The sequence below is a fragment of the Macrosteles quadrilineatus genome, unplaced genomic scaffold, assembly GCF_028750875.1.
Source record: "Macrosteles quadrilineatus isolate MER2022 unplaced genomic scaffold, UCM_ALF_1.0 Scaffold_9__3_contigs__length_116548681, whole genome shotgun sequence".
In the NCBI taxonomy this organism is placed as follows: domain Eukaryota; kingdom Metazoa; phylum Arthropoda; class Insecta; order Hemiptera; family Cicadellidae; genus Macrosteles; species Macrosteles quadrilineatus.
The window spans coordinates 55,358,021-55,381,661 of record NW_026542602.1 but is presented as its reverse complement, the minus strand read 5'-3'; the positions used below and the strand labels follow the sequence as shown (position 1 = coordinate 55,381,661).

General features: G+C 33.1%; 1 protein-coding gene across 3 annotated transcripts in view; it reads left to right on the top strand.

Annotated features, from left to right (window-relative positions):
• LOC129004343 (zinc finger protein basonuclin-2-like) overlaps positions 1–23,641 on the top strand; it is a 174,188-nt gene that overhangs the window by 44,709 nt on the left and 105,838 nt on the right. For all 3 annotated transcript variants that reach the window (XM_054432905.1, XM_054432904.1, XM_054432903.1), the window contains one exon: positions 13,197–13,319. In XM_054432905.1, coding sequence (XP_054288880.1) covers positions 13,197–13,319 — 123 coding nt within the window. The remainder of the gene's footprint in view (positions 1–13,196; positions 13,320–23,641) is intronic.

The window sequence follows — 23,641 nt, the reverse complement described above, 5'->3', positions numbered from 1 at the left end:
TCATAAGACTTTTAGTTTGTCATCGCTGGGGATCAGAAGTAACCTATGGGTCGGGAGCGCGTCCGAGTTCACGTGCCGAGAGCTGGGTTTTTAAAAAAAGTGGTCAAAAAAAGCTCTTCATTTCCAGGCTTGTTTTTTCAGTATTAATAACATTTTTTAACCAAAAAATGCCCCCATATAGCCTCTAAAACGCCAAAAATAGGGTAAAACCATCATATTTTACCTATTTTGGGTGTTTTTTCGCCAAAAAATTTCAAAAGTCCTGGGTCCAAAAACGCCGAAAGTGGGGTCATATTCTGGGTTTACCACTACTGGGCCGGGCGTGTATATTGCAAATTGAATACTTGGTAGGTATTTATCAGGACGGAAATAGATAATTTAAAAACAAACTTGAGCAGTAAGTGTACGTTTTTGCACGTCTTCAGTTTCTTGAGGGGTATTCTAATGTGATTTTTTTTAGGTCAAAAGACATTGGGATCATTTATTTAGTCTATCTGTATTATTGACTCTCATTCCAATATTTTAAACACTAGGCTACCTAAATGTTATTTCAGTCTACAAATAATATACAAATAGTAGGCTATTGCAATTTTTTTAGAGTCAGGAGTGTAAATATTAAGTATTGTGCATTTTAAATTTTAGGTGTAGTAAACTTGAATTTAATTCCACCGAAATGTTAAGGTATGGTTCTGGTCAAAACCGAAATAAAAAACTGATTGTTATGTAATTTACTACTAGGTATAATGCATTACAATAGTTTGAGTAAGATATAAATTTACATTGAAATAATAAGTAAACATCGTATGCATTAGTTTTGCCTGTCAGTGTTCTAACAATCTTAACATTTGTACTATTTTCCACGAACTTTCCAACACTTTTAATCTATTTGCCTCCCAAAAAGCTTATATGTTTCAAAATGTTACAGAAAAAATCCTACTTTTCAGTCAGAGGACGACACTAAAAGCTTATTGTTATAAACAATTTACATGGGTCAGAGAAGTTACTAAGTAAAAGCTTATATGTTTAAAAATGTTACAGAAAAAATCCTACTTTTCAGTCAGAGGATGACACTAAAAGCTTATTGTTATAAACAATTTACATGGGTCAGAGAAGTTACTAAGTAGAATCGAACATCTCTATCTAAAATACACAAGCTTCTCGAGCAACTTGATATTTTACACCTGAAATATCCTTGGATATGCTAGGGGCCTCTACAAAACCTGGTAGCTATGTAGAAAAATTAATATAACTGTATAGTGAAAACTGAATAAAGATTTCATTATAGATTTTGCAAAACTGTTTATCCACACTGAAAACTAAAATATGCCAAAAATTGCGAAAAAACGTAAACATTGAAAATACTCAGAAAAATTGTAAACGTTGAAGTAAATTACGGTACTTCAGTATTAAACGGAGGCCACATTTTGTCAGCGCGCTGCGGCGGTTATGTTAGGTTGGGTTATCATAATAGAAAGTATCGTTCGATTCATAACGAAGCGAGGAAAGTCCTACACACATAATATTTACGATAACCCAACCTAACATAACCGCCGCAGCGCGCTGACAAAATGTGGCCTCCGTTTAATACTGAAGTACCTAAATTACCATATTAAGCAGCATATTTTAATATATGAAAAGTTTTAAAATCACCATATAGGCCTATTTAGGGACCCAGTAAATGTTAGAGGAGTAGACGACGATAGGTACAAAAATCCAAATACAGGAGGACCAAAATAAGATTTTTGAACTTAAAATATTGTTGTTTGTTGTAGGTGATAAACTTGCATCTTTAGAGTATTTTTAGGCAATTTAGGTTACCTTTGGATGTTTATATAGTTTCATTTCACTTCTAATAAACACAGATATCAAAAATTTTGATACTAATTTTTAACGTAACTGCAAATACTGTACCTATTTTCTCTATAAAACCAACACAATTTACCGTTCCTTTTTCTATTTTCCTTACCAATGAATCATATTTTCACCCAAACCACAAAACACTAAGCATGACCCAAATTAAAACCACTATAATTATCGTTTAACACAATGCAACAAAACGTGTCACACCCGTGCAATCAAAACGCAATTAAAACCGGACGTTTAAGCGACACAGGTGAAAACCGGGAATGTTCGCGGCAAGCCTGTTATTATTTACGGTGGTGATTCCGTCGTACAGCAGATAATCTAAGTTGATTATCTCTAGACTGTAGTGCCACAAATTAGGAGGGGAGGTCAGCCGGGGACGGGACAAACCATGAAAAATGATGTCGACCGAACGAAACCAATCTAACTTTTATATTGGAGTTACTTCTCTTTGGGTTAATGTGGTCTTGTTTCGGACGATGTATGGGACTGTCTCGAAGTCTTGGGATGGTTAAATATGAAATAGAGTTGTTTTTGTAGGGTTAATGGAAATTAGTGAATGTTATTAAATATTTATTAATAGTCAATAAATTTGTTTAAATGTGTGTAAATGCGATAGATTTGTAGTTTTAGTAACCGTAATATCTATATATTTAATAGAGAAGAATGTTTCTTTAAAACCTTTTATCTCAGCTCGTGTATATCGCAGGGAAAATCTACGCATACTGTTAGACATATGTTTTCCTCTATTAAAAAAAATAGGTGTGCAGAAACCCTTAATAAATTAATATAGGCTCAAAAATAAGCACAACAATTGTATTAAATTTTTTTTTCAATTAACATGGACTCAATGGGTTGTCATACTGGTGAAGAAATATAAACAGAAAATCTAAACGAATTGAATAGATTCCAATCACAAGTTTTATTTACAGTGTGGGGTGGAAATAGAGAATTCTGGTCATTACATATTTTTGGTCGAGTTTTCGACCATTGGACGACCAATAGTCTATTTAAATCATCAGTTTTTATGTAGGGATTTTATTGGAATCAGTATAGGGAAATTGTCGTATACTAAGTTATTAAGTTATTAAACTACTAAGTTATTTATTAATTCAATTTGAATTAACCTAGTAAAAATCACTCGGTGAAATTTAATTCTTTCAAAAGTTAAGTCTTACAAAATACTGTCGTAATCGTTTTGTATTTTAAAATTTTAATAAAAAGTATTTTTTAAATTTGTAATTAAGTTTATTCACTTTGTTTTCTAGGCTGTTATGGGTTACTAAAACACTTTTTCTTCGATTTTTCATATATGAATGTTAATTACTTATGGCTATTTTCACGTAGCCTAATTCTAAAGACGTCTAAGAGGATTGCCTTATACTCAATGTAAATTCCGGTGGATCAGAGTAGATATAATAGGAGAATATGACCTCACTTTCGGCGTTTTTGGACCTAGGACTTTTGAATTTTTTTGGTGAAAAAACACCCAAAATAGGTAAAATATGATGGTTTTACCCTATTTTTGGCGTTTTAGAGGCTATATGGGGGCATTTTTTGGTTAAAAAATGTTATTAATACTGAAAAAACAAGCCTGGAAATGAAGAGCTTTTTTTGACCACTTTTTTTAAAACCCAGCTCTCGGCACGTGAACTCGGACGCGCTCCCGACCCATAGGTTACTTCTGATCCCCAGCGATGACAAACTAAAAGTCTTATGAAAAAATGTTAGAAACAAAAATTGAGGAACATCTAATCATCTATACTTCTTCCACTGAAAGTTTTTCTCTGACCGAAAAATAAAAAAAATCCTCGCTTACTTACTTTTTCATGTTTGCTTTGAGTAACCTTTTTATATTTTCCTTAATTAATAATTATACAGTGGCATAAATTAAATTATATTTATATTGTATTAAACAGTAGTTTATGTAGAATTTTAATATATAAATTTTATGCTATAAATATTTTTTTTAGAAGCTAGACAAACATGTAAGTGATAGAAGGCGCATCACTTTGAACATCGTCATGCCCCCGACAGTGCCGTGCTGGTAATACTTAGAGTTTGAAACTATTGCTATTGTTGAAATTATATTATAACACATTTACATACAAAAGAAACTGGTAAATGGTTTTAAATTGTTTAACTTTTTATGCTGTATTATTATGTTGAAGGCTATTTTGGTTGCTGGAATTTTAGCTGTTTTGTTGTATATCAAGCCTTTTTTTTAGATATAAGTATTTTTAAACAATAAATCAGACCTTTATTTACTAATGCTATTATTATATTACAATGCATTGGCATACAAATGAAAATGGTTTGATTTATTTGTACTCATATAAAATAATATAATTCTTATGAGTTATAGGGATGTCTGGTGATTAAATCACAAATTTAGAATATTTAATAATGGACTTTTAAAATAATGGAATTAAGTATAGACTTATAACATTTTCATGATAACTGTTTGATTTATTTGTACTCATTTAAAATAATGTTAAAATAGTATTTGATTTTTATGTTGTATTATTGTTTTTTGTTGTTTAAAAGTTGGAACTCATAGTGTACCTAAATTTAACCATTTGTCGTATCTCAAGCAGTTTTTGAGAAATAAGCATTTTAAAACGATAAAGTCACACCAGTAATGCATGGAGTTTGTAACCATTACCAACACTGATATTATGTTATAATACATTGTCATACAAATGGAACCATTTAATTTATTTACCAAATGGTATTCATATAAGTTTTAGATTTTTAAATTTTTACCCTGTATTATTGTTTTATATCAAAAGTTGAAATCAATGTAGTGTGCCTAAATATGTTTATTTACTGTATCTCAAGCAAATAGATAGAATAGGATAAAGAGGTGTTTTTGGTGTTTTACCTATGAGAATAACATGGGGAGATTTTAAGCCACTTTTAAAAAAATCGTGCTTATTTATACATTTCTATATAAATGTCCAACTCCAAAAATATTTTCAATCCATATTAATGTCTGTATCATGTGAGATTTGTACCAGTTGGTTTGAAATATTTATAAATATAATGTGTTGCTGGAATCACCTTAAATGGCAAGAAACACATAGTGTTGGGACCTCTGGTAAAATATTGGATTTTTTCTAGTTTGGATTAAATATTTGTGAAAAATGAAAAAATATGTTTTTTACTCAACTATTTTAGCGTCTTGAAACATGTATTACCGAGGAATCAGGCAAATATTTCGTGCCGAAATTATATTTTACCTTACGTGAGAACTTGGAATCATTATTTAAACTCAGTCCTGCTCCACAGTATCATTGCAGGCTTGCTTCTTGTCCCAAGTGGTGAATTGTGTACAGTTTATGTGTGGTGCAAAGACTGGGTTTTCTTTTTAGTTGTGACCAGCTCATTCCTAAGATGCTAGATGGTATCCACTTTGCCTCTGAACATAAGCAAATTGTAATCTTCAGTTTAGGACTTAAAATTAATGTCGGATGCGATGCCTCTTTAATCGAAATTTTGGGTTGTGATGAGCTCAACCCCTATCACCAATATCAGCATAGATCCATTGAACTATTATGTGTTATTGTACTTTGTGCTGATTAATATGTGTTTGGTAAATTAGCATGGCACAACACACAATCCCACATCTTGCTAATCGTAGTTGGTAGATTAGGTGGTCAAAGTAGAAGTAGGGAGCATTGACTTTCTAACATCAAAATTGGATATTTAGTTAGAGCCTTAGACTGTAATATAAAAATAGATGAAAATGCAAACTCTAAAGGCCCCGACTGTGTTTTATACTTTCGGGCTGGAACAACCTTTACTTGGAATATCGTACATAAATTGTTTGTATACATAAGACTCTTGTAGTGAATGTACTCTTCGACGAAAAGACAAAATAAAGATGAAAACTACTTTATGCAAAGAAGAGAAAGTGATTGTGAAGGGTAGCTACAAACAATCGCATTTTAGTTTCTTGTTAAACAATAACCTGGAAAACCAATACAACATAATGCATTGTCATCCCTCATTGGTATTGTACCTTACAAGCTCTGTTGTTCTTTACTCATTTTCAAAAACATATAAATTACAAAATAAGCCATTTCTTTGTTTATTTTCAATTATTAACTGGAAACTATAGATCTATATTATTGTATGAACATAATTTCTGTATTTCATATATGTAAAAGCAATGAGACCATGCTAAATTACAGGATTCAATAACAAAGGAAGCTGATATTGTGCTATATACCTGAGGGTGTAAATATAGAGGTGGGTATTTCCATAGAGACCTAATGATGAATTAGAATGTGAAAGTTCTATGGTAGAAATATCAAGTATGCAAGAGTGATCATCAGAGGTAACATGGTCATCAGGCAATTCATAGAGAGGGGTCAGTCAGGTTGAACTAGTATATTGCAGTGATTCATCCAATATAGAAACAATAGTTACAAATAACCAGAACCAATCACTGGACATTGTAGTTACCAGTTTTCCTATCCTACTGTTAAAATATGAACCTCATTTTAATATGAGTTGGTGAGTTCATGCCCGGTAACATGAATGTAATAATGGTTCTAAATGTATTTATCTTATTTTATGGTAGATTTCACTATGTGTGCTTACTCTATGGTAAAATTCTTTGAGATCATTTAATATTTAACACACTTAGATTAGTGAATAAATCATCAAAGTGCGATATAAATATGCTGGGTGAAACGTATTAAAACTTGCTTCCAGTTTATCTATTAAAGGATTGTCAAACGTCTCGGTTTTGCTAACTATGACCTGGTGTCCTGAAAAGGGCTCTTAAGACTATAAGATGACAATACATAAAGTTTGGACTATTGACTGTGATGTGAATTTATGCATACTTTGTCATACAAATTTTACACTATAGTATTTTTACAAGTTCTGACTGTGACTGTGATGTGAATTTGTGTGTATTTCATCCCATAAATTTCACTCTATTTTCACTCATTTCACACCACTATTATGATGTGCTGTGCCTGCATGAGTTGAGCCATGAATATCATAGACTACCAAGCTATAAGGACGTATGCTAGAACTGATCTAACCTCTGCCAAACCCTGAATACGAGCCTGGAGGCACAGACTTTGGACCAAGGATCAATAATTGTAAATAGACAAACCTGTGTGATAGGATATAGAACACTGAAAAATAAAAATGTTAGAAACTTTAGTCTTTTACTTATTTACCCTTATCACCCTCTGTTTTGGAGGAAACTGCCTTACAACCAACATTATGAAGATTGCATTAATACTCATGATCTTGGTCATTATAAAATTTATCAAACATAAATCCGTATTTGCCATTATTCATAGACCTTTCCTTGTCTATTATGAAAAAGCTATCCAACACTGGTGGTAAAGACTTTTATATTGATGAAATGAAAAGTCATTATTAATATGATTGTTAAATATAAGGTTTAAAATTTATATTGCCTTGTTTGGATAATATTAGAAAATGTATGTTATTGCATAAATGTTTGCGTACTTTCTAAGTAAAAGCAGTTAATATTTTTATGTTGACCCATTGAGAGAAATTGTATACTATTTGTACTATAAAAAGTCTATTCATGCATATCAGTCCAGTAAAAGTTCTGTTACAATCCAGTCATAGGTCAGTCTCAATTGCATCCATAGTTTCTCAGTCAACCTGTCAGTCATTTGGTTACAGTCTGTTTTCTAACTCTTTATTAACCAATATTGCATAACATTTTTTATTTAAAACACAATATTCTATAAAATTTTCATTGGCCAGTTGTTGTTGATTGTTATAAACAGTACTTGATATACAAACACATACGTTGTCATCAGTCAGGCGTCCAAACAATTAAAAAATATCGTTGAGAAGAAATCGGTTGTTGTATTTAACAACATAAAGGTCGATTCACAAACGGTATGTAATAGTTTAATCATGTCACAGTGTATACAACAACTGACTGTGACTGTGATGTGAATTTGATTAGTTGTGTGAAATGTGTGAAAATAGTGTGAAATTTTTGAAACTGCTTCCAGTTTATATGTTGTCATTAAGCAAGCGTTTAAAAATCCAACAATATCGTTGAGAAGAAACCAGCTGTTGTATTTGACGACATAAAAATCAATTCACACATAACACGTCACAGTTCAATCACATCAGTTACGACACAGTGTATACACCAACTGACTGTGACTGTGATGTGAATTTGTGTGTACTTCGTCACACAAATTTTACACAAATTTCACACATATTTCACACATTTCACACAACTATCATGATAGTTGTGTGAAATGTGTGAAATATGTGTGAAATTTGTGTAAAATTTGTGTGACGAAGTACACACAAATTCACATCACAGTCACAGTCAGTTGGTGTATACACGGTGTCGTAACTGATGTGATTGAACTGTGACGTGTTATGTGTGAATTGATTTTTATGTCGTCAAATACAACAGCTGGTTTCTTCTCAACGATATTGTTGGATTTTTAAACGCTTGCTTAATGACAACATATAAACTGGAAGCAGTTTCAAAAATTTCACACTATTTTCACACATTTCACACAACTAATCAAATTCACATCACAGTCACAGTCAGTTGTTGTATACACTGTGACATGATTAAACTATTACATACCGTTTGTGAATCGACCTTTATGTTGTTAAATACAACAACCGATTTCTTCTCAACGATATTTTTTAATTGTTTGGACGCCTGACTGATGACAACGTATGTGTTTGTATATCAAGTACTGTTTATAACAATCAACAACAACTGGCCAATGAAAATTTTATAGAATATTGTGTTTTAAATAAAAAATGTTATGCAATATTGGTTAATAAAGAGTTAGAAAACAGACTGTAACCAAATGACTGACAGGTTGACTGAGAAACTATGGATGCAATTGAGACTGACCTATGACTGGATTGTAACAGAACTTTTACTGGACTGATATGCATGAATAGACTTTTTATAGTACAAATAGTATACAATTTCTCTCAATGGGTCAACATAAAAATATTAACTGCTTTTACTTAGAAAGTACGCAAACATTTATGCAATAACATACATTTTCTAATATTATCCAAACAAGGCAATATAAATTTTAAACCTTATATTTAACAATCATATTAATAATGACTTTTCATTTCATCAATATAAAAGTCTTTACCACCAGTGTTGGATAGCTTTTTCATAATAGACAAGGAAAGGTCTATGAATAATGGCAAATACGGATTTATGTTTGATAAATTTTATAATGACCAAGATCATGAGTATTAATGCAATCTTCATAATGTTGGTTGTAAGGCAGTTTCCTCCAAAACAGAGGGTGATAAGGGTAAATAAGTAAAAGACTAAAGTTTCTAACATTTTTATTTTTCAGTGTTCTATATCCTATCACACAGGTTTGTCTATTTACAATTATTGATCCTTGGTCCAAAGTCTGTGCCTCCAGGCTCGTATTCAGGGTTTGGCAGAGGTTAGATCAGTTCTAGCATACGTCCTTATAGCTTGGTAGTCTATGATATTCATGGCTCAACTCATGCAGGCACAGCACATCATAATAGTGGTGTGAAATGAGTGAAAATAGAGTGAAATTTATGGGATGAAATACACACAAATTCACATCACAGTCACAGTCAGAACTTGTAAAAATACTATAGTGTAAAATTTGTATGACAAAGTATGCATAAATTCACATCACAGTCAATAGTCCAAACTTTATGTATTGTCATCTTATAGTCTTAAGAGCCCTTTTCAGGACACCAGGTCATAGTTAGCAAAACCGAGACGTTTGACAATCCTTTAATAGATAAACTGGAAGCAAGTTTTAATACGTTTCACCCAGCATATTTATATCGCACTTTGATGATTTATTCACTAATCTAAGTGTGTTAAATATTAAATGATCTCAAAGAATTTTACCATAGAGTAAGCACACATAGTGAAATCTACCATAAAATAAGATAAATACATTTAGAACCATTATTACATTCATGTTACCGGGCATGAACTCACCAACTCATATTAAAATGAGGTTCATATTTTAACAGTAGGATAGGAAAACTGGTAACTACAATGTCCAGTGATTGGTTCTGGTTATTTGTAACTATTGTTTCTATATTGGATGAATCACTGCAATATACTAGTTCAACCTGACTGACCCCTCTCTATGAATTGCCTGATGACCATGTTACCTCTGATGATCACTCTTGCATACTTGATATTTCTACCATAGAACTTTCACATTCTAATTCATCATTAGGTCTCTATGGAAATACCCACCTCTATATTTACACCCTCAGGTATATAGCACAATATCAGCTTCCTTTGTTATTGAATCCTGTAATTTAGCATGGTCTCATTGCTTTTACATATATGAAATACAGAAATTATGTTCATACAATAATATAGATCTATAGTTTCCAGTTAATAATTGAAAATAAACAAAGAAATGGCTTATTTTGTAATTTATATGTTTTTGAAAATGAGTAAAGAACAACAGAGCTTGTAAGGTACAATACCAATGAGGGATGACAATGCATTATGTTGTATTGGTTTTCCAGGTTATTGTTTAACAAGAAACTAAAATGCGATTGTTTGTAGCTACCCTTCACAATCACTTTCTCTTCTTTGCATAAAGTAGTTTTCATCTTTATTTTGTCTTTTCGTCGAAGAGTACATTCACTACAAGAGTCTTATGTATACAAACAATTTATGTACGATATTCCAAGTAAAGGTTGTTCCAGCCCGAAAGTATAAAACACAGTCGGGGCCTTTAGAGTTTGCATTTTCATCTATTTTTATATTACAGTCTAAGGCTCTAACTAAATATCCAATTTTGATGTTAGAAAGTCAATGCTCCCTACTTCTACTTTGACCACCTAATCTACCAACTACGATTAGCAAGATGTGGGATTGTGTGTTGTGCCATGCTAATTTACCAAACACATATTAATCAGCACAAAGTACAATAACACATAATAGTTCAATGGATCTATGCTGATATTGGTGATAGGGGTTGAGCTCATCACAACCCAAAATTTCGATTAAAGAGGCATCGCATCCGACATTAATTTTAAGTCCTAAACTGAAGATTACAATTTGCTTATGTTCAGAGGCAAAGTGGATACCATCTAGCATCTTAGGAATGAGCTGGTCACAACTAAAAAGAAAACCCAGTCTTTGCACCACACATAAACTGTACACAATTCACCACTTGGGACAAGAAGCAAGCCTGCAATGATACTGTGGAGCAGGACTGAGTTTAAATAATGATTCCAAGTTCTCACGTAAGGTAAAATATAATTTCGGCACGAAATATTTGCCTGATTCCTCGGTAATACATGTTTCAAGACGCTAAAATAGTTGAGTAAAAAACATATTTTTTCATTTTTCACAAATATTTAATCCAAACTAGAAAAAATCCAATATTTTACCAGAGGTCCCAACACTATGTGTTTCTTGCCATTTAAGGTGATTCCAGCAACACATTATATTTATAAATATTTCAAACCAACTGGTACAAATCTCACATGATACAGACATTAATATGGATTGAAAATATTTTTGGAGTTGGACATTTATATAGAAATGTATAAATAAGCACGATTTTTTTAAAAGTGGCTTAAAATCTCCCCATGTTATTCTCATAGGTAAAACACCAAAAACACCTCTTTATCCTATTCTATCTATTTGCTTGAGATACAGTAAATAAACATATTTAGGCACACTACATTGATTTCAACTTTTGATATAAAACAATAATACAGGGTAAAAATTTAAAAATCTAAAACTTATATGAATACCATTTGGTAAATAAATTAAATGGTTCCATTTGTATGACAATGTATTATAACATAATATCAGTGTTGGTAATGGTTACAAACTCCATGCATTACTGGTGTGACTTTATCGTTTTAAAATGCTTATTTCTCAAAAACTGCTTGAGATACGACAAATGGTTAAATTTAGGTACACTATGAGTTCCAACTTTTAAACAACAAAAAACAATAATACAACATAAAAATCAAATACTATTTTAACATTATTTTAAATGAGTACAAATAAATCAAACAGTTATCATGAAAATGTTATAAGTCTATACTTAATTCCATTATTTTAAAAGTCCATTATTAAATATTCTAAATTTGTGATTTAATCACCAGACATCCCTATAACTCATAAGAATTATATTATTTTATATGAGTACAAATAAATCAAACCATTTTCATTTGTATGCCAATGCATTGTAATATAATAATAGCATTAGTAAATAAAGGTCTGATTTATTGTTTAAAAATACTTATATCTAAAAAAAAGGCTTGATATACAACAAAACAGCTAAAATTCCAGCAACCAAAATAGCCTTCAACATAATAATACAGCATAAAAAGTTAAACAATTTAAAACCATTTACCAGTTTCTTTTGTATGTAAATGTGTTATAATATAATTTCAACAATAGCAATAGTTTCAAACTCTAAGTATTACCAGCACGGCACTGTCGGGGGCATGACGATGTTCAAAGTGATGCGCCTTCTATCACTTACATGTTTGTCTAGCTTCTAAAAAAAATATTTATAGCATAAAATTTATATATTAAAATTCTACATAAACTACTGTTTAATACAATATAAATATAATTTAATTTATGCCACTGTATAATTATTAATTAAGGAAAATATAAAAAGGTTACTCAAAGCAAACATGAAAAAGTAAGTAAGCGAGGATTTTTTTTATTTTTCGGTCAGAGAAAAACTTTCAGTGGAAGAAGTATAGATGATTAGATGTTCCTCAATTTTTGTTTCTAACATTTTTTCATAAGACTTTTAGTTTGTCATCGCTGGGGATCAGAAGTAACCTATGGGTCGGGAGCGCGTCCGAGTTCACGTGCCGAGAGCTGGGTTTTAAAAAAAGTGGTCAAAAAAAGCTCTTCATTTCCAGGCTTGTTTTTTCAGTATTAATAACATTTTTTAACCAAAAAATGCCCCCATATAGCCTCTAAAACGCCAAAAATAGGGTAAAACCATCATATTTTACCTATTTTGGGTGTTTTTTCACCAAAAAAATTCAAAAGTCCTAGGTCCAAAAACGCCGAAAGTGAGGTCATATTCTCCTATTATATCTACTGATCAGAGATTTAATTAAGCTGTATGTTTTTATTTTAAGAGACATTGGACAATTACTCTATAAGACAACGGAGAATTTATGAAGAATCCACGATTACAAAACCCCAATTGTTCAATACGAATGCTACACACTTCGTAATAATTGTTTGGAACACTCTATAGATATTCAATATTAATTAGCTGATTAGTGGCTAATTGGTATATATCTTGTTACAGTGGGCGTCAGTGGCTTCTTGGTTCTTCAGGCCTGAAGCCAACTCCACCCCAACCAGTGGCGCGGCCTCCAACCCTGCTAGGCCGGCCGAACCTCACCTGGCACTCGCCCCTACCATCTGCACGGTATGTAGGCTTTGGACCGTTTCTTGTAAATGCCGAATAGATTTGTGTCACAATATATAGCCAGAACACCATGGAACTACAACGTCACTCATAGAATCATGCGGTGCGGTTAAAAAGACACTGTTGATTTGAATACACATAATTTCATGATTGTCACAATTAGAAACCGTAGTAAATTACAATCAACACCCAGAAAAAACAAATTCTTCGAATTCATTAAATTACCTGAGTAGCCACGTGTATAGTGAAGAAGTTGCTGGAACGACTCCAAAATCAGTTCTGTACCAAGATACCATAAATGTTGAAACAGAAATTGTATAGATCATAAAAAAATGACCTCATTGTCAGCTTCAGGTACATGTAGAGTTTATCAGTAGTTCAACATCGTCAGAAGATAAACACAGTACGAAACGGCACAAATAAATACATAAAACAATCAAATGTTTCTTCTGATAACTCTATGTACCTGAAGCTGACGATGGTGTTAACACCGAAACATGTCCGAAACATTTTATTGAGCTACGGGATTACGTAAGTAATTTAGTCTTAAATTATGTCCAACAGCTCAGGGGCTACACGCATGGATTTTAATTGTTAACATTAGGTTGAACAAGTGTTAGAACAGCTCCCTTTGCAAAAGACGTGTACAATACTTGCACCGCAAACACAGCGCAAAATGTAGCTGAATTCACACGTTGCGAATCCAAACAGACCATATTGAATTCCTCCGTGAATTGCCGCGGCCGGTCGACCGGAACGTCTCTCATTTGGCTGTCAGAGACCCAAGAGACGCAGAGAAGAGAACAGTCGTGCGGTGTAGTCACGCAGCAAGCTACTATATCTTGGAAATTGGTATAATTTATCTAGATTCGGGTGGGCGTAGCACCGCCACTTACGTCCCGTACCGGAGATTTTGTCGTCTGCTAATTGCCGGTTGTGGGATTGCCCGCCACCTGGCCGCCATTATACACGGATTTAACTTTATTTGGCGCGTAATGTACCGTCCGTCTTTATTAAACGTTCGTCGAGTGGTGTGGGAAATGCGGTTGGTGAAATGTTTAGGTTTTGTTTGGGGTGTTTTTTTTAATTGGAATTACTGGAAGATATTTGGTTTTGGATAGTAATGTTTTAGATTTATTTATAAACATGTGTAATGGCAGATAAAATATTCGATATTTTAACCACATGCATGCTTAAATTTCAAGACTTGATATTAACAGATTAAAACGACCAAAATTGAACGCCGAGTCGAGACGATTCTGGCCAACTCTTAATCATAAAAAATCGTTGCTCTTTTTTCCGGGGTTAAAAATTCAATTAGTATAACACACAACTTCTCTAATATCTAAATGGTTTTCCATTGTACAATAATTGGTTCCTAAAACCCACATTGTATAAATTGCAATTTTACTAAAATCTAGAAGGCATATGTTTTGTTGTAAAAAATATTAGGATAGTGTCTAGTAAAATAAAAATACCAGTGTTTTTGTTTAAATTTCAAACTCACAATACCGAAAAGCGAAAAATTACAGTGAAATTAAAAATATATCGCAGCCATGTTAAACATTTACAGGATATTTATTTTTTATGACATACCATTACCATGTAGAGCTCTCTACCTCTAAACAAGAAACTAGGGTAAAACTAAGGAAAGAGTACGAATAACCTTCGATCGGTCGTTAGTGTTAAAAGCTCTAGCAATAAATTCTGACGTCGCCAAGTTTGACACTCGTCCCAAGGCTTGCGATTGCACAACATCATAGCGATATCCGGTAATGTATGCGTATGACCAGTCAGACGTTCCCATGGTTACCGTCATACCGAGGCTGGGGTACCGGTGACGTCACTTACGACTTCCGGTACCCAACCGGAAATCCAACCGGCTAAGCCGACCGTGGGAATATCGGATACAGGTCATAGCTAAACGGATTAAGTGCGAGAATCCGGTTCGATATGTCGGGAACGGTGTAAACAGTAAACACAAGGTTTGGAGCGCGAGACTTCGGTCGTGGAGTGTCGGGTATGAGCCTCGTCAGTCACCAATGTATTTTTGGTACTGTATGTGATATTAGTGGTATGTTGGCCTGGTGGTTCAGGACCCCCATCTTGCTGAAGCATCAATAGCACAAAGTAGTATAGGTTTTGAAGTGAGAATGTTCCCTCTATTGAAGAACTCTCTCGACGCCAAGCCACGTGACTAATTTAGTTTCCACTCGTACTAGATTTACCTATTAAAAACGTTAATTTTCCAGCTTAAAAAGTACTGAAATTGTAATCATCGTTCTGCATAGAATAAAATTTATGAAAACTGATTAAGTTGGATTCTTTAGTACGTTCGCGTAGACGTCAAAACTTTTTGTGTACACAGTGCAAGAATCAAAGTATATTGACCTTGAATAAAAGGATTCAACGTTTTTAATCTTAGAAATATTAATTATTAGGGAATGAGATGAATTAAAATTTCCTAATCAAATCTGTTTTGAATATAGCACAATCGTATTTGTATACACGAAGATTGAAAACAGAAAAATATCACAATGCCTCAGACGTGTTTTTATTTTACAAGCAATTACTCTTATGGCATATTACAATCCTAAGACCTAAGGGTTCAAACTCCATCAAACACCATAAAGTTGTACAACACTGCGATGCTAAAATTCGGAATTCATCTATAGTTCTTATTGCTGTAGTTTACTCAAAGGATAAATCCATCCGATCTCCGTGAAAACCACCGACTGTGTGTAAAATCAATGTTAAATCCACGTAAATTAAACGTCCCCTACCTGACTCCAGTGTCAAAGTTCGTACAAACAACTCAGCGTGTCGTGCCGAGGTCCAGCAGACAGGTGCGACAGCTGACAGCTCACGCCGCGCCATAATGACAGCCGTCCCGCCAAAACAAAGGTCGCGGACGAATTAATCTGTCAAATCGTAGAAAAAACTACCATTCATCTCCATGAGGCCAATTTAGGTGGACTAAATCTCCCCGAAATCTCCGCGGAAAGGTCGTGGTGTCTTTTCGTGGGAAAACGTGAGACGTGGAAATGGATGTAAGGTATTTAGGAGCTGTTCAAATTTGAGGATGTAAACCATAGGTCCTATAGTATCTATTCTTAAATTCGTGGTAACTACTTGAGTGATTGTTTGTTTTTGATACTGTTGTTGTTTTGCCTCCTTCTAGTAATTTTCATTACAGTATCTGGCAAAAATTCGGAGAAAACTCTATTTTGTCTGTAGAATTAAATAAATAGACCTACACTTTTTATACTGTTGGCACTAGTAAGGGATTATTATTAAGTTTATGGAACTTTTTTAATCTTCTCGATCAAATGTTTCGTTCTTTTTAGCTTTTTTGAATATTAAATTGCTCTATACTATTTTTTGTAGACGGTACATAAAACAAAAGTATAATTCCTTAACTTATTAGTCAAGTAATACATACATTGTGTAATACATACATACGTACATTGTTGTAAAATTCCCGTGCATTAAAACACGTCTATTGTACACAAATTTAATTGTTGTTTCAAGTTACAGAGTAAAGTATTAAGTCTGATAAAAATACTCAGCAAATCACAATAACACAAAATTAAATAATTATCATAAATTTTCTGATTGGACATTTTTAAAACACAATCTTACATGTTTGCAATTTTGTTATTTGCTTGCTTGTAAAAAAATGTATTGGAAAGTGTTCCATGATGTAGGCACGAAATGCAATAAAATCGTACAAAGAATTTTGTTCCATAAAATTTGATAATTTATTTATTATTTAGTTTACACGTATTCACCATATTTTATGTTGCAAAACGTTGTCTAAAACATATTCAAAACCCCTTAAAACTAATACAAGTAGCATTTTTTTTTCTCAAACCACTTAGCATATCCTATTACCTTTCAAAATTAAGTAGCACTTTTTTGTCGCGAGACATAGTTTTTACCCGGTCTTCTCCATGAATATATATTAACTCTAAACCGCTACAAACCCTCTCGAGTGGTTAAGCTAACCGCTTTTCGAAGAATCGGTTTACACTTTGCGACAAAAACTTAAACAGTTTCGGCCTACCGTCTCCCCGATTGGCCCGTTAAATATTTATTAGCGTGTGTTCATTAGTGGTTGGAACTCATTGCTTTACGGTCGCCATGAAGATTAGGTGTCTCAAGGACAAGGAGACTTTTCTGGAGCACGCCCCGCGCCTGAGCTTCAGCCCTTTTGATTTTGAGTTTTGGGTGAGTCATAAAATGGTTTAGTAGGAAATATGTTTATAAATGATATAGTATAAATTTTGTAATAGTGGAATTGTAAATTCTTGATGATTTTACTTCAACAAATTAATTTAACTTAAAAAGTAAATATTGTACTTAGTTGATTCGTGGAAAGGAATATTTATATAATTTTGTGGGGACAAATATTCGAGCAGTTATTTAGAAGTCTTGAGGCTTATTACTGAAACAGAATTTCGACACAGAAAGTATTAAATTTCATAAATAATATAGTAATACTCTATGAGTTATTTAGTTTATATAGGTATTTTCAGAACAAGCGTGTTCTATATATTAATTTACACTTGAAGTGTAGATTAGTGAAGTTAAGATTTCATAATGCATATAAAAGTCGTTGGCTTGGTAAATTTAATGTCTCTTTTATTATTAAATTAACTACTAATACTTTAAACAAATAGAATGGAAATAGAATATAGACTTACAGTGACGGTAATGCATCCTTAGTCAGTTAACTCGATTTAGATTTAATAAAATTAGAGAACTGATTATTTTAGCGAGATGTGTTATAAAATATTAATAAAACATCAACACCACTTTCATATTACAATTTAACATTGCTAATTAACGTTAAAAACTGTCTAAATTTTATTTACTCATTGTTTTATATATTTTTCACAACGGGAATGGACTATATTTCTCATAGTAGTGTATCTATAATCGAAAATTGTATGATATAGAAACCTTCAGTATACTGATCTGTCAACAAACATTACTGCAATCTTTTTTAAATCACTGGAACCATAAAACTATACTAAAAAGGTTCAAATACCTGTTATTAGACAATCCAATGTTGTAAACACAACTAGTTTCGGCACTTGGATGGCGCCATCATCAGGCTGTACCAGGACGGTCTTCTTTCTTCATACGAAGAGCGTCATATTGATTTACACGAAAATAATTTATTTAACATGAAATTACCTTTCACTGATTCTCAACGGGAATGGAATGTAGCTTTTATATTAGTGTGTAATAGAAAATGGTGTAATCTGGATAATGTTTACATTAGAAAATGTTTTTTTTAAATATAATTAGTGTTAACAATATAGTTTTCGATCAACCAATGATAATAAGTACACGATTTTTCGAAGCGATACAATACAAATATACAAACATCACAGAAATAACACTAACCTTTTGGTTTCTTATGGAAAAGTGTGTGATATATATTTAATCTTCAAATCCCTTTAATTTTTCAATATTACAATCTAAACTATTCAACACCTCAAAATCACCATCGATTTCACCCTTCAATTCCTCATCTACACACTTATTTACCCCAAGATCCCTCGCCATTAAAGGGTCCATTACGGTTGTCAATTTCCTAGATGTCCCGGGCACAATGAATAGCTGTGTCCAACACGCACACGCTAGCGTGCCGCACGCTACTCAGCGAGTCGCTAGCGCCATTGACACTTCTACAGCTCAAATGACACCGGGAATGACTACTTGTGTAGTAAGCTTTGTCCTCGTACAATGTGAGGTGGGTTTATGTGAGATTTCATTGTTGAAAGAGAGAGAATCTATGAGTGATGATGTTTCATGGAGATAATGTTTTACAAGTTTTAGATGGTCATATGCTGGGTTTCGACGTTATATCGTATTGATACGAATATTCATAAACTACGGGAAAGTAGATATTCAAATGTCTGCAATAAAATCAGCGAATGGTAGAGCTGTATGGTGACGATTTACGTATGTTTACAATAGTAGTTTGAGAAGTTAATAAATCAGTATAAATCAGTATTGTATCGGTTCGAAAAATCGTGTACTTATTGTTATCTGGTTGATCGAAAAGTATATTGTTAACACTAATTATATTTATAAAAAATACATTTTCTAATGTAAATAGGTTTTGAAATAAAAGTATCACTTTATGAAATCATATATTTCTTATTCTCTTTACCATTTTAAGAGCTATTCTTGAGTATATAAATTACCTACTCAAGTACTACAGGCTACAACAAATATAATCTAACCCATGAAATCAGTACTCAGTTTGAAATACTGTGTGTATGGTAATTTATGTCACCGATGGATTTACAATTTACTATTTCTGTTAAGAAAATCCACCTTACCAAAATTATGAAAATATTGCATACAAAACTTAAGAGTAGGCCTATGTGACGAACAAAAATCAGTATCAATATCCATTAAAAACTCCTGAACAAAACTTATAGAAAAAGTTGATTTCATTATTGTAAAATCAATTACTATTCTGACCTCAGTACGCATAAATCTATTCGACAAATCCCAAAATATTTATTTCAATTTTTTCTCATAAAAATACAAATACAACCATGTTCAACTCACATGGTTTTTACAACATTACACGAGTTAGCAAAGTTGATTTTAAAATCCTTCCAAGACGAAGCCCTACAATATGTGGGAGAGCCAGAAATCTCCCGCCTTATTTACACCGCGCGTGGAATACCGCGGGTAAAAGCTCAATAAAATTTAATTACCGAGATATTTACAGTGGCGTGTTTTCAATAAATACTGGCCAGTAAATGCCCAGGTCGGTAATTAATGGCTAGGAATGTCTGCTATGTTAGGTTGGCATCCCTGTGGTAATATCGTTCCTGTGTAGTGGTAGCACTGCTTCCAGGAATGCCAATCAGAGTCTATGTTAAGCAATCAGTAAGGTGTCGAAGATCAAGTAGGGAATTTGAATTATCAAAATATTAGACAAAGTATTATTATATTTTTGTTTTACTAATTAATTAAATATTTATTATCATTAATATATTTTTAAGGTTTATTATTTAATAATTTACATACAGTGATATTTTAACCCCATAATAACTTCTTAATCAGCATCGTACGTGTTATTAATTTACCTGAAAGCACAAAAGATACGCCAAATAACACTTATGCTAATATACAGGGTGAATAAAAAGTCAAGACCCCCCCCATCTAATATTTTTCCAAGTAAATATACAGAGATATCCTTTTGGTGGTCGAGCAATCTTAGCATGAAGTTTCATTTTATCATTTTGAAATTTTTTAGTGTCCCCCCAAAAGAGGGGATTTGGGGGGCAACTCAAATATTTTAAATGCAAACCCCCTACAAGTGACACCTCCTTTTGAAGTGTTTACAAAAACTTAAAGAATGGTGAAAACTAGAGGTCGCTATCTCTTCTCTATCCAAAACGGTAGCCCGTCAAATGTTGTGGAAAATCAACGGTAAAATTGTTAATATTGGCTGCCATTTAGGATAGAGAAGAGATAGCGAGCTCTGGTTTTCACCATTCTTTAAGTTTTTGTAAATACTTCAAAATGAGGTGTCATTTGATAGGGGTTTCTATTGAATCATTTTTAGTTGTCCCCCGAATCCCCCCTTTTGGGGGGAAGCTCAAAAATGTTAAATGTAAACCCCCTTCAAGTTACACCTTATTTTGAAGTGTTTACAAAAACTTAAAGAATGGTGAAAACCAGAGCTCGGTATCTCTTCTCTATCCTAAATGGCAGCCAATATTAACAATTTTACCGTTGATTTTCCACAACATTTGACGGGCTACCATTTTGGATAGAGAAGAGATAGCGACCTCTAGTTTTCACCATTCTTTAAGTTTTTGTAAACACTTCAAAAGGAGGTGTCACTTGTAGGGGGTTTGCATTTAAAATATTTGAGTTGCCCCCCAAATCCCCCCTTTTGGGGGGACACTCAAAAATTTCAAAATGATAAAATGAATTTCATGCTAAGATTGCTCGACCACCAAAAGGATATCTCTGTATATCTTCTTGGAAAAATATTAGATGGGGGGGGGGGGGTCTTGACTTTTTATTCACCCTGTATTTACCCATACTATTTACTCACAAGACGGTTAGTACAAGATGGTAAGTGAGCCAATCAGCGAAAATTGCCATAATTTGGGAGTTAAATGACATTTAAAGCCCTGACGTGGCAATAATTGTGTGTGTGTAAGCAATATTACACTATACAGTATAACTATTATTATACTGTACCTGTGTATAGTTTATGTAGGTATACTCTATCCTTGCGTTACTAAAACACGACTATGTAGTCAAACACACATACAGCTATAACTGTATTTGCCTATATTTGACTTATTATTAAAAATTTGATAATTTCACGTTGAATCCATAATAAAATTGTATTAATTACTTTCGTCGGTGAAATACTAATTTTAATTGAATTTTAAGTCACAATACAATTCTAATAACTTTAAGCCATAATTTTCAAAGTTTTTAAATATTTTGTTTTTATATACACTAATTCAAACAACATTTTTTGGGTAGCTTTGATTCAATCTCTAACAATCGAATTTTTTCTTCACTTCTTGCACTGAGGTTCATTGTTAACTCTCCCCCTCCCCTCCCCTTACCCCTAACTCTTGTCAGTATTTATCACGCCAACCCCGCCTGGACGTGGCGAGGCGGTAGTTAAGTGAAACTAGTTTGTGTCACGCCGTGATAACATGACAGAAGACCTGTTTGGTTATCAGAGGAGGAAGGAAGTGGCCGACGTGACTCGTGAGGTTGCGTGACGGAATTATTTCTTATTAAAAGACGTCGCTAATGTCAGAAGGGCGGGTACTCGTGGTGGACACAAAAAGTGTCGACTTGGAACACGCATCTGATTGATACGCGGTGATTTGCGCGGGTAATCTAGAGCTTGGCGGGAAAGTACGTCGTTTGCGTTTCAATTGCTAAATTCGGAATCACGGGGTGAAAAATGGATTTTTTTTGCTTGTGGTGAAATAAAAAAATGTATGGCTAAATTGTAAAGTGTGTTTTGTGTACTTAATCAATGTATGAAATGTTCTAGATTTTTCAGGAATAGAAACGCGCTTCTTTTTACAACTAAGTACGTTTAATTTCCATAGTGTGACACGTTTGAACAAAAAACTCCGAATAAGTTTGAAAAATCAATAGAGACCCTATCTGAAGTGATTATCCTAATAAATCCTTATATGTATGATATTTGGAGGGGGCAAACTATAACTTATTTCTTAAAATCCGTTTCAATAGAACAAAATGTATGAATAGGTTTGAGTCATGCAAAACTACTTCACTAAAGCAGGTAAAGGAAAAAAACATATACAACTAAACTAGGAGTAACACTTTATACAAATTATATGTGGCAATCCAAAACTGGACGTTGCATAATCCCAAATTGTAAAATCAATTTACCAAATGTACGATTGCAATTTAACCGAATCTTGACAAAAACAAAACCGGTCCGAGCGGCATTCCTTGTCGTACTCCAAGCAACTTTGTGCTCACCTTTCCCCGGTGTTTGTAACAGTGATTCAGACGACACAGAGAGGACATACACGGGTGATATGTCAGGGAGAGGTCGATATGTCAAATAAACTGCCACTAGAACGGAGCTGTCTGTGAGGGGCTACTTTCTATCAGGGATTATTCGAAAATGACAAGGAATATTTCGAACGCTGCATTTTCTTGTAAAATATTATTCTGCCCGTGCTGTTATATATTTTATAAATATTTTTTTACTTTTATGTTTCTAAATCTGGGTGAATAACATGATATGACAATTATGATAATTCTACTGCCGTAAGCTATGGAAAAGAGTTTATTCGTTTATTTAATTCTCACAATTGGTTTTCACAAAATAAAATGCTTAGTAGTGCCATAGATAAAACATACTCCAGTCTATGGTAGTACTAAAACTAATTTTTAGTCAAATTTATCAAACTTTGGTGTTTTTAAATTTATTCTTTTCACTAGTGGTGGAGGAGACAATCTCACAATATTTGAACAAACAAAATAATCCTTCACTAGTTTGTAGTCCAAAATGAAATTCAAATACCACAATAATTTATCATACATAATATGCCTCTAGAATCTAGAATACTATTCAAAATTGACAATGTTCTAAAACCAATAAAAAATATACAACAAAAGGGTATTGTTTTCACGTAATATCATTGTTTATGGTCATGCCATCAACCATCCCTGGAGTGCAAATTTTCAATATGATGAGCAATCCACTAAACAAGCAGGTTTCCTCGAAGACGCATGTTTACCAGGAAGTAAAGACACATTGACAA